General features: G+C 42.1%; 1 protein-coding gene across 2 annotated transcripts in view; it reads left to right on the forward strand.

Annotated features, from left to right (window-relative positions):
* Positions 1 to 17467, forward strand: part of kif2c (kinesin family member 2C) — a 66470-nt gene that overhangs the window by 38314 nt on the left and 10689 nt on the right. The window contains exons 13-18 of one of the 2 annotated variants that reach the window (XM_067989685.1): positions 1644 to 1786; positions 3219 to 3423; positions 6165 to 6275; positions 7094 to 7161; positions 8265 to 8385; positions 10639 to 10716. In XM_067989685.1, coding sequence (XP_067845786.1) covers positions 1644 to 1786; positions 3219 to 3423; positions 6165 to 6275; positions 7094 to 7161; positions 8265 to 8385; positions 10639 to 10716 — 726 coding nt within the window. The remainder of the gene's footprint in view (positions 1 to 1643; positions 1787 to 3218; positions 3424 to 6164; positions 6276 to 7093; positions 7162 to 8264; positions 8386 to 10638; positions 10717 to 17467) is intronic. The other variant, XM_067989684.1, reaches the window with a different exon arrangement.

Below are 17467 nucleotides of genomic sequence, written 5' to 3' on the forward strand. Positions count from 1 at the left end.
GAATTCTTTCTGAATGAATTAGCAGAACTCTAGGGAGTTTAGTCACCACGCCCAGATGGCATGCACCCTAGACTATTGAAAGAAACCAGAAGAGCTAGCAGAGGCTCTGTGACCACATTTTTAAAAAAAACTTACAATTATGCAAGTTGTGCTGGGAACTGGAAAGTAGCCAATATAACATCCCCATTCAAGAAAGGAGTGGAATAAATTAAGTAACTATAGTTAGTCTAATGTCAGTTATAGGCAAACTCTTACCATCCATAATTGGACAAAATTAGTGACCATTTGAAAATGGATGGATTAATTGGTCAGCCAGCAGAGATTTGTTTGTCAAATTTAAGAGGTTTTTTTGGGAAGATGTGACTGTGGATAGATAATGCAGTAGATGTGGTGTAAATGGATTTTCAGATGGTGTTTGATAAGGAGGCTTGTTAGAAAAATTCAGAGATATGGTGTAAAAAGAAATGTCGCAGCATAGTGGAATGTTGGTTGGTAGAAATCAGTTAATGGATGTTGCTTGGACTGGCAAAAGGTTGGAAGTGGTGTACCTTAGGTTGGATCCAATTTTGAGAGCATGGGGAATACATTATCAAAATTGCTAATTATGCAGAACTAGTGTTTAGCAAACAGCGAGGAAAACTCTCAAAGCCAGGAGAGCATATAGCCAAGATTCACCAAAATGATACCAGGGATGGGAACCTAGAGTTATGAAGTGATGAGATACTGGGACTATTTCCGCTACAGCAGAGAAGGCCAAGAGGAGATGGTAAGTTTTTTTTAAATTTATGAATGGTTTTGATGGGGTGATTAGGGAAAGATTATTTCTCTGGTTGTGGAGTCCATGATGAAGGGTCATTAATTTAAAATTCAGTGAGGAAAGGGACTAGGAGAAATTTCTTTACATGGAGTGTTGTTGGAGCATGGCGCAATGGAGTGGTTGGGACTGTTGTCTTTTAAGGGAAAATTGGATAAATATTTGAAGCCGAGGAAGACCTTTTGACTATGGGGAAATGAGCAGTGCAGTGGGGTTTGTTTTGGATTACATAGGATGGCTAGATTTGTCTACCTTTTTATTGTTGCAGTCTTCCCTCCCTATTTTTCCCACCTCCAAAAGATTTCAGCCCTTTCCATCTCTTAACACAACCAGCTTACTATGAAGAAAAAGTTCAGCTGGAAGATCTAGCCTGCAGATGTCTTCACTGGTTGACTACATCAGGAAGCATGAGAAAGACTTTGTCCCTATTTGGTTGATTTTCCTCCCTATCCAAACCTAGGTGAGCAGATGCAGTCCTCTGAAGAGGAAGCCAAAATATAAATGTTAATCAAGCCTGGCAATTGAATAGTCTGCAGCTGAGATTCCAGTGCTCCACGTGTTGTGGTTACTAACTTTTTTTTTTCTCTTTCCCTCATCCCTCCCCCAACCTAATGGAGGGGATTATTTCCATGGTGCCAGGCCTCTACCTGAGCCTTTCTTACATTTTGTGAGATGGGGACTGTCTCTAGTTTTCAGTTTTCTCTCCCTTGAATTGAAACTATTTTGTGTGGGTGTTAGTATATTTAATTTTGTACACTTCAAAACAAAAATTGTTCCCCCACCTGGCTTACTGTTTGACACAATTTTCATTTTGGCAATTCTGATGTAGGTATTTGATCTCTTGAACAAGAAAACTAAGCTGCGCATAATGGAAGACAATAAACAACAGGTACAGATTGTAGGGCTGCTGGAGCAGGATGTCTTCTGTGTTGATGATGTGATCATGAATATTGATATGGGGAACAATTACAGGTAACTACTCCACTCTTTTCCCACTTCCAAAGTTCATTTTTTAAATTCTTTTTCTTGGGGAAACCTCACTTTCCCCCAGATTCTCTTGCCTTAGAAATATGAACAGTAATGAAAAGGACTTAATTTTCTCCATATATTGACACAATTCTTGTTCTTGAACACATGCCTGTATCTCTGAAGTATGTTGAGCTATCCCAGGCTTTTCAATAACCTGCCTGATGGCTCGGTGTGTAAAGTATTTCCTAGTGTGGTATAATTATAATATATATGTATTTGAGAGGGGGCTGGTCACTTTAAACCTGTCTTTAACCAGACTGGCAGTTGCAGCAATATAACAAATGCCAGGAAAGTCAGACTGCTGTTTTTTAAATATGTTGAGGGTAATCTTAAGGATGACGATGGAAATTAAGCCCCACGTAATGTGCTTGCATTGTTCTGAAAGTATTCAAGTAAAGTAACTCTTGAATAGAGGATGTAAAGTATCACTGACTGTCCAAGTGTGAAAAGAACAACTCGAGCCTAGGAAGGGGCCATGACACAGCAAAATTTGCTGACGTAGCAGTTTTAAGATGCCAGCAGCAAGCATTCCCTGTATTTTAAAATTTTATGGAAACTGAACCACCTTATGCAAATTTGATCGGGGAACGCTCAGTTATAAAAATTAAAGCCCTGAATTTCCGCATTGGCCGCAAAGTGCGGCCAAAGGATGCGCTGGCTGGGTTTAAGTGCAATTTAGCAGAAACTTGCAATAACTTAATCACAAATGTAAAATCTCCCGTAAACAGTAGCTTAACAGTAATTTTTTTGCAATAAAAATATCCATTGATGTATTTGAGTGGTAACCTGGTGCAGTTTTATTAATAGAGCTGAAAATGGGTTTATCACAAACAATAAGCATTTTTAATAAGTGTCTGGTCTTCTACCTGTGCGTAACCTGATTTTTAAATCACTGATAATGACACTTTTTGTTTAAAAAAAACTAAACTGAAGAATTTACTATTTTAATTGCTGTACATTAGTCAGTTTCTTAGTAAATTAAATATTTTTTAATATGCCTACTTGTGCGCCTAAGAAAACTAACTTAATTTTAAGACTCTCAAATGGCCACAGATGGGTGCAATTGGCAGCAATGCACCATCCTCGTTGTTTCGATCGGGGTGTGGGTGGGGGGGGCGAAGCCAGTTTTGTGGGTGGGGCTGGCTTCAGCACAATTTTTTTTGAGCCAGCACAAAACATCACGGAAACTCAAATTACACTGGGCATATGTAAATTGAAATTCTGCTATGTTTTGCTCTGATTCATCTGGATTGCGCTGAAAAGACCTGCGCAATCTAGCGGAAACTCGGGGCATAAATGTTTAAAGCTCCTCTAAAACTAATCTAATGCTCCTGGTATAGTTTTAAAAGGTTACAGGTTATTTTTGTTTTCATAGGACCTCTGGGCAAACTTCTGCAAATAACAACTCCTCCAGGTCCCATGCAGTCTTCCAGATTATTCTACGGAGGAATGATAAGCTTTACGGCCAGTTTTCCCTCATTGATCTGGCTGGAAATGAGCGAGGTGCTGATACTAGCAGTGCAGATAGACAAACACGAATGGAAGGGGCAGAGATTAATAAAAGCCTACTTGCCTTGAAGGTAACTAAGTGTATTATGCAAGGATGTTATACTGAACCTTTATAAAACACTGGTTAGGCCCCAACTGGAGTATGGTGGCCAATTCTGGGCACCACACTTTAGGAAGGATGTCAAGGCCTTAGAGAGGATGCAGCGGAGGTTTACTAGAATGGTACCAGGGATGAAAGACTTCAGTTATGTGGAGAAACTGAGGTGGCTCTCCTTAGAGCAGAGACGGTTAAGGGGAGATTTGATACAGATGTTCAAAATCATGAAGGGTCTTGATAGAGCAAATAAGAAGGAATTGTTTCCAGTGGCAGAAGGGTCAGTAACCAGAGGATACAAATTTACAGTAATTGTCAATAGACCCAGAGGTGACATGAGGTGAGGTGGGGTGGGAGGAGGGCAGGCACAGGATTTAAGCAGAGTTGTGATACGGAATGCACTGCCCGAAAGGGTAGTGGAAGCAGATTCGGTAACATCTTTCTAAAGGGATATATATCCAATTCCCTTTTCCAAGTATTTGGAAAAGATCATTGGGCTTCCCAGAAAGGAATCAAGCCATTCCATTCAGTTGCATGCATGCTTTGACTGTTTCGATCCCCTGTTTTTCTGGCAACCGTATTTGTGTGGGCAAATACCACTAGATCCTGTGATATCTGACCGCCTAAATCTAGTTGAGATACAGTTTAATGTCCTTTTTTTAAGGAATTGGAGCTAAATCTTGGTCAGTATCTCTTAGATTGCAGTCAGTCTGAAGTCAGTAGCAATGAGCGGGCTGGGTTAACAATTCTGGTAGCATACAGTGAAGTAAGAAGAATGTTTCAAGAAATCGGAGATGAAAATAAAAGTCAGACCAAGGTAAGGAACAAGGGGAACATAAACGGTCAGGGAGCAAATACAAATATAGAACTTGCGTACAATATGTCTGTAAAAATAGTGATGGGAACAATTATTAAAAACAAATTAAATTGTGTGCATAGCATCCGGAACAAAACGGGGGAACTGGAAGCAATAATTCGTAATGAGGAGCCAGATGTAGTAGCAATAACTGAAACATGGCTACAGAAAGAACAGGACTGACCGTTATATCGGGGTATAGAAACACAAATCACTTAAAAAGTAGTGCCGCAGGTTAATGCAATAAAGGCAAACCAAGCACTGGGGTTCATTTCTGGAGGGATAGAATTGAAAAGCAGGGAAGTTTAACATAACTTGTATAGAACCTTGGTTAGAGCACACTTGGAGTACTGTACTCCGTTCTGGTCTCCATATTATAAAAAGGATATAGAGGCATTGGAGAAGGTGCAAAAAAGATTCACATGGATGAGAGCAGAACTGAGGACACACTTAACAGAAAAGGCTAAACAGAATGGGGCTCTTTTCTCTAGAAAAGTGAAAGCTGAGGGGTGATCTGATACAAGTCTTGAAAATAATGAAACGTCTTGATAGAATGGAAGTAGAGAAAATGTTTCCACTTGTGGGGGAGTCAGAAACTAAAGGTCAAAAATATAAAACAGTTGCTAATAAATCCAATAGGGAATTCAGGAGAAACTTCTTTACCCAAAGAGTAGTAAGAATGTGGAGCATGTTACCACAAGGAGTAGTTGAAACAAATAGCATAGATGCATTTAAAGGGAAGCTAGATAGATATAAGCACATGAGGGAGAAAGGAATAGAAGGATATGGTGATCAGGTTAGATGAAGTAGGGTGGGAGGAGGCTTGAATGCTGGCATAGACCAGTTGGGCTGAATGGCCTTTTTCTGTGCTGTAGACTCAATGTAACCATTTTTATGTTGGTCTGCACTGGAGAAGCATCTTTTGATTTTGACAGAGATTAAAGATTGTAATTACTGTTCATTTACTTATTTTAATCTTTAATAAATTCTCCTGATCTATAGCTGGAACCGTAGTCTGATGTGTATATTTTTCCACATACCAAAGATGAGGTGGTCAAGTGGCAATATGTGATCTATTCCAGTAAGCCAGATTGCAATGATAATTCTTCAATCCCTGATCTTGCTATGTTTTCCTAGATATTGGGCAGGTAGCGGCTGATTCACAAGGGGTGTGAAGTCATCTACAGGAGTGGCCAGTGAAATTGAACCCAAAGAAAATCTTTTTTTTAAAAAAGTAACTAATATAATTAGCGACGAGCTCAGGATCACTGTTGCAAATGGAACTGATATTTAGAAAAGCGGACACCTAATTTTACATTTAATCTCCTCGGTGTGGAGGAGACTGCACTATGAGCAGAAAATGCAATGTATGAGATTGGAGCAAGTACATGTAAATAGCTATTTCTCAAAGGAGGAGTGTTTAGGGCCCTGGAGCATAGCGGTAGATATATATGTTAGGATGGCATGGAAAAGTTCTGGATAACAGCAGCTGGATGTAGGGATAAGGTATTATGGAGGGACCAAGAAAGAGAAGGGGAAGATGTGATTGCTGGCAGGGTCATGTTGTAGATGGTGGAAGATGAATGTCAGGTGACGGGTTATCATGGTTGTACTCTGGATTCTAATTTTCACCCTGTTACAATTGTGGAGCTGCAATTCCCATGATGCCTGGCTTACTTCAGCACCCAGGTGACATTTCTAGCTCTATGCACAAGGTAAGGCTTAACTGGGAAATTTGGCTAATTTGTGATGCTGCTTTCATGAAATGGTAGCTTGGAAGAAATTAGGGATTTGATTGCTCTGTTTTAAAATGTGAATTACTTGTATGCTTTCCTTGCGGTAATAGCTTTATTGTCTTCCAGGAGTGCATTCGATCATTGGGGCAGAATAATATCTATACACCGTTTCGAGCAAGCAAGCTGACCCTGGTACTGAGAGATTCATTTATTGGCGAAAACTCAAGGACTTGCATGGTATGTTTTCTATGCAAGAGTCTAAGATTTGTTTCTAATGATTTTTTGTGAAGTTTTGCTATACAGGAATCGATGTTTTTTTTAAACAAATTAGACCCTCTAATTCATGAGCTGCCTTTGGCCTCTTCTAGCAAGAGGTAGATCATGGAGAATGTTTTGAAATGTGCGCTGTATATTAGCAAGGAGCAATGAAACTGTTTTGTCATCCAAGTGCTTCTTGCATTAAAACCATCTTCTTGAAGTATTTAACATGTCTTTGTAGATGTCTAGCTAACAAATCCTATTGTGCCCCTGGTTTGAACTTCTCTCCATGTCATTTAAATGCTCTGGTGTGTCAAGTATTCAATCAGGTCGTGCACTTTGAGGGTTAGAGACAAAACCGTATGAGAGCCATCCAGGCCAACGGAGAGTTTCTAAAGATTAAGTGGGAGATGAGCAGACGATTGCTAGGAGAGGCATAATTTATAAATTTAAGCAAATTGAGGTGCAGACTCTGCCAGGCGCCACAGTTTGAGACTGCTTTGGTCTCTCACTGACTAAGTATTAATTTACTGGCATATTTTGTCCTGAGATTGTTCAGAAAGGGAGGTGGAAGGTCTGTTTGTTTTCAGTCCTATATTGTTGTCATGTTCTGGGAGGAGCTATGGTTGGTTCCTGCTGCAGCATGGAATGAGGAACCATCCACAAAACTGAAGATTAAGTATTTTGATTTCTATAAAAAATTATCAGGTATCCAATGTTGCGCTGAAGTCAATTCATTGGAAACTTTTTGTTAATCTTGCCTGAGTTGATTTTTTTTTTTTCTCTCTCTCTCCTAGATTGCAATGATTTCACCAGGATTAAATTCCTGTGAACACACTCTAAATACATTGAGATATGCGGACAGGTAATAACAGATCAACTATAGAAATTGGATTCCAGAAATGTTCTATGAACAAGGCAAATGAGAAATGTAGAGCATTTTTTTTTAGTGAGCCTGTCATTGTGCTTAGTTGGTGCTGGGTGGTCTGTTGCATGCTGATGGCAACATCAAGTGTTGACTCCTTCCATTCAAACTATTAGAACCATGCATCAGGGCTATTAAATATGCTATGCCATAATTTCTTGGAAGTATTATTTTAATTCAATGTTCTTTTAACATATGCTGTTCACAATCAACTGTTCTGACTTGATAAGTGGAGGCCTTCTAATATGGTCCTTCAGCATGAATGGCCTCCTTCTCCCCCCTCTGGTTTGTTAGGGTCTATATTAAGTGAGGGAATGCCATCTTGTCTTGGGATTTTGGTTGACTATACAAAATATTAGTCTCTCTCTCGCTCCCATTAGGGTGTTTCAGTGAATCAACAGATGGGAGCACCACGATGTGCTGGTTTGTGGGCTACGCAGTCTCTTCCCACCCCCTCCCCATGTGCGCTAAGGAACTTCTAGTTACTGTTGCTGATCAACAATGATGTTTGTGTCTGGGGGGGAACCATTCTTTGGATCAGTGTGAGGATAAGATTGGGCTTGACTTTGGCCCCACAATCTGCCAACACTTAAATTCTTAATGAATGCCCACTCAGGCAAGGTACCAGAGGGCAGCTAGCACCTATTGAATCTTACTCCAGCATGAATCACCACCTTGAGAAGTGGAATGACAAAGGCTGTCCATTTGTGTTGGTCTGTAGAATTATTAAATACAAATAACTGCAATAAACTTCAAATCTTTGTCTGGCAGAATTACTGTTTGGTAATCTGGGATCACAGGGTACCTGAGTACCAAAGCACATTTGACTCTGGTCATAAATGCTGAAGTACAGATTCTAGATTGCAAATGTTTGTTTTTTTTTGTTTCAGTAATACTTTCCCAGTGAATTTGAATTGAGCAATGCTCAGCAATAAACAACTAGACATAATCCAGTAGCCTGTGACTGTTTAAGTACTTTGTCTATTTTTGCTGCTTATCTGGTGGTAATTAGAGGGATTGAATTGTATCCATGTCTGTTTAAGGGTGAAAGAACTTGGTGTTGAGGAAGTTCTCAATGAGCCAGAATGTTCCACAATATCTAAAGAAAAAAGATTCAACGAGTCCTTGGAACAGTCTGACATTCGCATGCTCTGTGAAAAAAATGTAAGTACAGTTTGGAGCTGCTTTCTTTAATAATGTCCTCTGAAAATGCTACTGTGTTCCAATATACTTTCTCCCTTCTTCCCCCAACCCCAGAAAATTCCAGAATCACTTACAGTAAGGTTGTTCATCACAAATATTTTCTCTGAGCCAAATTCCAAAGTGAACATTTTGAAGTAATGGTATTAACCAACTTTGCACATGTAGAAAACAGATGACCACCTATGCTGGACTTATGGAAGGAGTATGTCTGCTTCACTTCATTATTCTTGTTGCCTAGCTTCCTGACCTTCCAAATCTATGCAACAGAAAGACATCTGCCATTGATATTTAAGCACTACCATAGTTTGAAAGAATAGGACAGGCTCAAAATCAAAGTATGATATTTTACACCCTCTAGGGTTTGTTTTATTGAGATCATCCAGAGATTTCTGAAGATTCTCCACTGAGTAGATCTTAAACTTCTGTTTCCTGCTGTGCAGTGCTATAACTGAACACACAGCTATACTCGGTTTTTAAAAAATTTTTTCTAATTCACTGTTTACTTCAGTGAACCAAGAACTAGTTGAATATAGATTCACTCCGCTTATTCTTTTACACCCCCTTTTTCTTGCCCTCTGCCAAAAAATCCGGATCAACTTGAGTTGTATCTAGTGATCATTTTGAAAACTTTCTTAAAGACAAGGGCATGTTATTTGGCCTTCCCACCATCCATGGATCTAAGTACCTAACATTAGCTGACAGTTGAATGCAAGTGTAAGATATCTTTCAGTTCACTTTCTTCCCCCACCTCTTTCTAAACTAGTTTATTTCTAATGTACAAAAGGGTTTTTTTCAACTTTAAAAATATGAAGCAAACAGAAAAGGCAGGAATTGCAGGTCAATCAGCATCAGTGTAGAAAATAGACAGTTGACATTTCATACCCTTCAGAACTGAAAAACATGAACTGATCTGATGAAGGGTTCCCCATCTAAAATGCTCTAACCTTTCATCAGCTCCTTTTGGGAGCTGGTGAACTCACTACTTTGCCAGCATCTTCTATTTCAGTCTCAAACCTGTTTATAGTTTCAAACCTGAAACTCTGGTTTTCTGTTTTCCATCTCCCATTTTCTCACTTTCCTTGGGCCTCCCACTGCCTTAGCTATGCACGCATCCTTTTCTTTAATGTCTTTCTTTTAAGGCTTCCATCTATTACTTGACAGACCCATTGCATCTTTCCACTGATGCTGTTTATTCTCTCTCCTCCCCTTTTTCTAATCTGAACATGGTTCTGTCTCTGCAGCCATCCATTAGGAGAATGTCCATTAAAGCTGGACATTGACTTACCCAGGATGATTGGAAACAAAGGGGGTGCCACTATCTCATTATAGGGGCTCGGAACCAACATTTGCACTGGGGTGGGGGGGGGGTGGAATGTCCCTTCCTGTTGAGCTTTCTATGGTTGGTTTCAAAGGGAGGGGACATGGTAGCATATTTGATTAGCAGCTTTACTGGCCATCCCCTTTTTTCTTCTCCCTGCCCAAAACAGGGGGAGGTGGTAGGAGCCAGGCCCCAACTTCCTATGAGGACAGGAATGGTGGTGAAAAAGACCTACATGTGAGCAGTCAAGTTTTATTAAAGAAAAATCTAAGGGTCTTTGTGGTAGGATCAGTCAAAAATGCTGAAACAGTTAGAACTTTGTCAAGTAAGATAACCTACTGAGTTTTTGGGGAGGTAGCATAGCATATTTATTTTGTATTTACCTTTTTAAAATTTGTACCAGTTGATCATAACTTACTGGTGAGTTCACTCACTGAAGTAAAGCAGCTTAACTATTCTTATCGAGCCACATATCACCTAATAGCAATTTGGTCTGCCTTCTAAGAAATTGAAATAGCTTTTGTGCAAAAGACACTAATATAATTTCTATTACCTTTAAATACTTGAGAGAAAGGGCCTTGGTTGCAAGGAATAACACAGCATGTTCTTAACTTCTGGTGTTTAGAATCTTTGGCTCCACAGTTCATGCATGCAAACAGTATCAGGTGCCCTTATTTTTTCCAAACCTTCCTTGGCTGAAATAATCTGTCTAACTTTACTTCAAAAATAGAATATCTCAAACAAAAGGGTCCTTTTATAGTTCCCAAGAGAATTGGAAGCAATACTGCATGTTTTAATTTTCATGGCCACTGAATGTCGTCTATCTAACCTCTGTTTATGGTAACTCCTGCATAGCACAGTCTTTCTCACATACCCCTCTGGTATTGTCTTTAAAGCCTGGCGAAACTGAAGTTCTAAGTGAGAATCAGGAAATGGTTACAGCGCATGGTGGTTTGTCTTTGGACGTACCTCAGGTTAGGCTCATAGTTTCTTACTAGTTTTCCCAAAACTCAGGGCTGTTTCAGATTTTATTGGTGGACACAGGGATAGCTTGAAATGTTGAAACTTAAATTTTGTTTTAAACCCATCTAATTTTCATTTTGGGTGGGTGTGCAATCCAGCAGCCTTTTTTCTTTTGATAGCTTATGCTGAGCCACCTATTGCAGCAATATTTAGGTTCCATGTGAAACTCAAACATCGGGTTCAAAGAAAATTCTCTAAATAAAAATTTGATCTATCTTGACTCGTCCAGATGTGTGTTCTAATGTTAACTGTCAAATTCCCTTCTTTGTTACTGTCTGCCCAGTATGGTAAGCTTGAGGTTCCTATACTGGATTTTTTTTGTTGTGTAACTTTTGGATATCTGGGGCGCTTGTTGTAATCTAGATTTATAACTAAATTGTATACACAATTGTTGCCTACAGCTGTGAAGTATTTTCAAACCAGTACGATTTCTTTATATACAAAAACACACAACTCCGGATAATGAAGCACATTTTATAAAGTATATCTTCTAAAATACATAATGTTCCTGTTTCAACTAACTGCAGTCTATGCACAGGTAAGGCAAAATCACAAGATAATCAGTCCATTTTCGTTCTTCCATCCAGAACTTACCTAAAGCTCACCGCAACTGCCATTGCTGCATCGAATTGTTAAATGATTCAGGGTTTTCATCTCTCCTACTCTACCGGTAGTCCATTCCATGTATTAATCACCTTTTCCTGTGTGAACAACTTCCTGATATCAGTCTTAGTTTTAAATTATGTCCCATTGTCCTACTTTTGCAAATAACTTTAAAGTAATATTCTGGATTTACCTTTTCCATTCTGTTAAATATCTTTTATATACTTGCAAGATCACCTCATTGATGCCTCCTTTCCAGACTGAAAAGCCCAGGTTTCTCCAATCTTTCCTCGGAACTCATATTTGACTCCATGGGGTTCTTGCACTTCCCTCCAGTGCTTGAATATCTTTATTGTGTCACTAGAACTGTACACAGTGCTTGAGATGCAGTCTGACCAGTGCACTGTATAGTTTGATCACAACTTCTGACTTTTAAAAAAAAAAATTTAAGCTATATAGTTAACATTCTATTGGTGTTATTGAGTGCTGTTGTGCATTAGTTGAATGTGTAGATTTGAAGTTCAACTAAGATCCAAGGTGTCTTTTAACATTCTTGGGTATTTCAACACCATTCATGGAGTACATCACTCTTATTTTTACTATTTACAGTATTTTTACACTTATCTGTTAAATTTCATCTGAAACTGTTTGGCCCACATAGATATTTTGTTCAATTTATGCTATGTTAGGTGCTTCCTCTGATTCTATACTTCCTACTGCTCTGCCCCCTTATAAATCAGACTGATTTGCTTTGAGTCTCTTAGAACAATTACTTTGATTCAATTAGAAATAAACAGTATTCCCAACACTGAAGGTGTAGTAACCTAGTTAGTATAGTGCTTGGCTACTAACTCCAATCATGGCAAATTGTGAAATTGAATTCAATAAATCTAAACTTGCAGGGTAGCCCAAAACTGAGTGAAAGTTGCTGGATTTTTGTAAAAAAAAAACTGGCTCACTAATTCAATGAAGGAAACCTGCCACCCCTCCTCGACTGGCCTACATGTGACTTCAGTCCCAAACAATGTAGCTTGCTATTAATGTCTTCAGGGCAACTAGGAACAGGTGATGCATGCTGCCTTGCCAGTGTCACACACATCCCAAGAGTTTTTTTTAAAACTGAGGCCTGGGGCACCCTAATTCATAGTTCTCCCCATCCCAACATAACTCCTAACAAGTATTTTGTATTCCACCTCGAGTCAATCTCTTATACATTCCTAAATTTACCTTGAATCCCTGCAGCCTTTTTATGGCACTTTGTCAGATCCATTTCTGAAATACACCATGTCATAGATTTTCCATAGTCCATGTGGGTTGTCACTTCTACTATAGAATCATAGAAGTTTACAACATGGAAACAGGCCCTTTGGCCCAACATGTCCATGTCACCCAGTTTATACCACTAAGCTAGTCCCAATTGCCTGCACTTGGCCCATATCCCTCTTCTTCCTTAAAGAAATTGAGGTTGGTCAGGCAGAATCTTCCCCTTGTAATAATCGATGTGAACTGCTGCTTACTAAAAGAAAGAACTTGGATTTATACACTGCCTTTCACTATCTCCATGTCCCAAAGCGCTTTACAGCCAATGAAGTACTTTTGAAGTAATGTAGGGAACTCGGCAGCCAATTTGAACACAGCAAGATCCCACAAAATGCAATGTAATAATCAGACAATCTATTTTTAGTGAATTTGGTTGAGATAAATATTGGCCAAGACACCAGGGAGAACTCCCACCTCTTATTCGAATAGTGCCATGGGACCTTTTGCATCAACCCGAGTGGGCAGGCGGCGCCTCGGTTTAACATCTTATCCGAAAGATAGCACTTCCTCAGTACTGCACTTGTAAACAATTTTACAACACCAAGTTATAGTCCAGCAATTTTATTTTAAATTCACAAGCTTTCGGAGGCTACCTCCTTCCTCAGGTGAACGATGCGGAAATGAAGTCCTCGAAATGAAGTCGCATTTATAATTCACAGAACAATGCTGGTGATAACAGACAGTTTTTTCAACTGCCCGTTGCCAAGGCAATCAGTGTGCAGACAGACAGGTGTTACCTGCCAGGTCTCAGAATATACAAATCTGTGAATTATAAATGCGACTTCATTTCGAGGACTTCATTTCCGCATCGTTCACCTGAGGAAGGAGGTAGCCTCCGAAAGCTTGTGAATTTAAAATAAAATTGCTGGACTATAACTTGGTGTTGTAAAATTGTTTACAATTGTCAACCCCAGTCCATCACCGGCATCTCCACATCATCAGTACTGCACTGGCATGGCAGCCTAAATTTTGTGCTCAAGTCTCTGGAATGGGACTTGAATCCACAACCTTCTGACTGGGAGGCAAGTGCTACCAACTGAGCCGCAACTGACTCTAGTAGTAGTGATTAATTCTGGTTTACTTCTGATTTGATTCTGTTGTTTTTATGTGGAATTGAAGTCGGACTATTGTCTATAATTGCCTGTGTCTGTCACCTAGGGTCACACTTGTTTTTAACTCTGCTTGCTGATTCTAGGTATGTGTTTATCCTGCAAGCTTAGCAATATTCTTTTAAAGATGTTATACTTGACCTCTACTACATTGTTAAATAACCTCCTCCAATCCATTTGTTAGTTGTTCCCTCATTTCTATGAATTTAGTCCTTTTTTAAGTTACATACCTGACTCCTGGGGCTCGAATTTAGCAGGCCTGCGGGTTCCCAGCGGGTGGTCCTCCGGGAGCGTGGTCAACACGCTCGGCGAAATTAGTGGGTTGCCCGCACGATCGTAGCAGGCAACCCACTAATAGGAATCAATTACCTGCTCCTCCGGGGTCCACGGCGCTGGCCTGCGCGTCGGTCGGGCTGCGCATGCGCAGTACGATCTGTCAGCTGGAGGCTCTCTAGTTAAAGGGGCAGTCCTCCACTGACAGATGCTGCAACCAATGGAACAAATTGCAGCCCAGGGGGAAGGCTGCTCCCAGTTTAATGATGCCTCACCCCAGGTATCATCAGATGGGGTGAGGAGGAGGGGGAGGACACAGATCTTCCACCCGGCGGGCGGGAGGAAGCGACCTGCCTCTGCCACCAAGAAGGCCTGGCTCGAGGTGGCAGAGGGGGTCACCTGCGCCACCAACATATGGCCCACTTGCTTACAGTGCAGGAGGCGCTGCAATGACCGCAGTAGGTCAGCCGCAGTGAGAACACGAAGTCTTTCCCCTACACTCCGTCTGCCACAACACTGCCCCCACCCCACATCTCCTTCGGCACCGCCAACACTATTCTGTAATATCACCCTTCATACCCACTCAAACCCCATCCTCATCTTACCTCCACCTACTCACCTCGCCAGTACTCATCCTGCCACTAACACGCAACCCAATCCTCATACAATCTCATTGCTCCATCCCATACTCACCCTCTCGTGCATCTCCCTCACGGCCAGCCTCACTCAACCTGCCACCACCTGTGCTGCAGCCACAGGGCATGCATCACATATGTGCAGTAGGCAGCGTAAGGCAAACGTGTCGTGAGCATGAAGGGGGTGCACAAGGGTGTCTGAGGGTTTGTCATGGGTGTTACCTATATTGAATTTCAGAGCAACAAACAGCACACATTATATTGACACCACCACTGCCATGTCTCCGCGAATCCTGTCCGTTGTGTCCAATAATGCCCGCTCCTGGGTATCACTATGAGGACCCACCACTGATGCCACCCATCGTGTTACTGCAGAGTAGGTGCAGGTGTATTTGCAGGGCTCGTCCGCGCAGACGACAGAGACATCGGCGGTGTAGCCGGCTGCACCCTGGAAGGATGCAGAGGAGAAGGTGCGGAGGGCAGTGGTGACTTTGACAGCGACAGGTAAGCAGTTGGTGCTGGGGCCAGCCAGGAGCAGCTCGGCATGAAAGAGCCTGCAGATCTCCACGACTACATGTCGAGCGAATCTGCGCCTCCCTGTGCACTGCTGCTCGGAGAGGTCCGGGGAGCTGCGCCTCGGTCTGTGGACCCTGTGGCGAGGGTAGTGCCCTCTGCGATGCGTCTCTCTCTGCGGTAGCCCTCCCTCCTGCTGTGCAGGTGGGCGTGCAACAACACCGTGTTGGGGGGATCCACGTCTGCGGCGGACGGCGTGGACTGCGAGGCTGCTGGGGCTGGTCATGCTCTTCGTCCTCCGAGGGTGTTCACACACCACCCATCTGGCAGGTGTTGGTCTGAGGGGTTGTGCAGCGTAGGTGGGTGGTTCCTCGGACTGGGGCTGCGGTTTCGTGTCGGTCTGTCCTCTGGCGTGGTGGGGGGCAGGGGTTGCCCTATGTGACGCGGTGGCCTCCTGCGTGGGTGAGGGCTGTCCCCCGTGGAGTGCACCTTGGCACCTGCCACAGGCTGCTGGCTGCAACACGCCTGGTTGGAGAGAGACTGTTTCCCCCAGTGTGTGAAGCTCACTGCCTTGAACCTAAAATCCCACACTTCCTCTTTTGACAGCTGATTCAGCTCATTAACTGACCTCAACAAGCAAGGTAAGTACTCTCAAGTGGAACCCTGCTGGCTTTAATTGCCTGCGGGATTCCCACCAGCGGGGCTTGCGCGCGCAGCCCCGCACGTCAGCGTGGTACCCAGAAGTGGCCGGGATTTCGTCGCGATCCGGTCACGTGACTGGATATCGGGATTTTCCGGGCCTCCCTGCTGGAAACCCGACGCCAAAATCGAGCCCCTGGTCTCTGGTATTTCTGGCTCCCAATTCATGTTAAACTTGATCATTCTGTTGCTGTCCTTCGCTTACTGTGTTCTCTGGGTCACAAATCAAATTGCTATGCTATCATAAACAGCAATTTGATGGCAGCAACTGCTGCACAACTGCAACCTGGCATGAGTACCTTGTCACTTAGGAACTAGATGAGTATTACTAGAACTTTTACATTCCAGTTAAATCAGCAGATCCAAATTTCTGGAAACTGCCACAATGGCTCTGGTTCCCTGGAGTAGGAAGTTCTGTTAATGAGCCCACCCTGATTTCAAAGTGGATAGCCATCCTTGAGATTGCTTGTTCCATGTTTGAAGCTGCAAAAGATAACTGTGCTCATCAAATTGCAGTGCCATTTGTGGTGTACTGATTAGGCATGTGTTCGCTCTAGTAGCGATCAGGATATATATTGTACAGTGTTGTAGCCATTGCGGAGTTTCAGGTGGATTTAAGGAGCTAAATTTTTCCTAAGTACAAGATGCTCAGTTCATAATTGGAGCTGTGGTTAGTTTAGACTTTAGCTTTGTGCTTTTAAAAAAAAATCTATATACAGTAACAATTACAGGTACAGTAGTGTAGTGATCAGGGCACTGGACTGCCAACTCAAAAGTGGTGAGTTCAAACCTCACCATGTCAAATTGTGAAACTTTATTTTAATTTGGTAGCTTGTGGGCTAGTACCAAAAAATAACATTGCTGGGTTGTTGTGAAAATCAACTAATGTCCTTCAGGAAGGCTGCCTGCCACCCCTCCCTTGACTGGCCTACATGTGACTCCAGTCCCACACAAAAGTTGACTCTTCATGCCTTCTGCAGTACTCTGCTGATGATGAAAGCTCCATGACCTCTACCACTAACTAGAACAAAAGTAGTATCACCAAGTTCCCCTCTACTCGTATCATCCTGACTTGGACGTGAATTATCATTCTAGGATTTTGATCCAGTGATAGTACTAGGTAGGGAATTCCTTCACTATCAGCACAGCCATAGTTTGAGAAGGACCACCACTACCTCAGGGCAACTAGACATAGTGTAGATGTCAGCTTTGACTTTATTTGTTCATGGGATGTGGGCGTCGCTGGCGAGGCCAGCATTTATTGCCCATCCCGAGTTGCCCTTGAGAAGGTGGAGGTGAGCCGCCTTCTTGAACCGCTGCAGTCCGTGTGGTGAAGGTTCTCCCACAGTGCTGTTAGGAAGGGAGTTCCAGGATTTTGACCCAGCGACAATGAAGGAACGGCGATATATTTCCAAGTCGGGATGATGTGTGACTTGGAGGGGAACGTGCAGGTGGTGCTGTTCCCATGTGCCTGCTGCTCTTGTCCTTCTAGGTGGTAGAGGTCGCGGGTTTGGGAGGTGCTGTCGAAGAATCCTTGGCGAGTTGCTGCA

The sequence above is a fragment of the Heptranchias perlo genome, chromosome 9, assembly GCF_035084215.1.
Source record: "Heptranchias perlo isolate sHepPer1 chromosome 9, sHepPer1.hap1, whole genome shotgun sequence".
NCBI lineage: Eukaryota > Metazoa > Chordata > Chondrichthyes > Hexanchiformes > Hexanchidae > Heptranchias > Heptranchias perlo.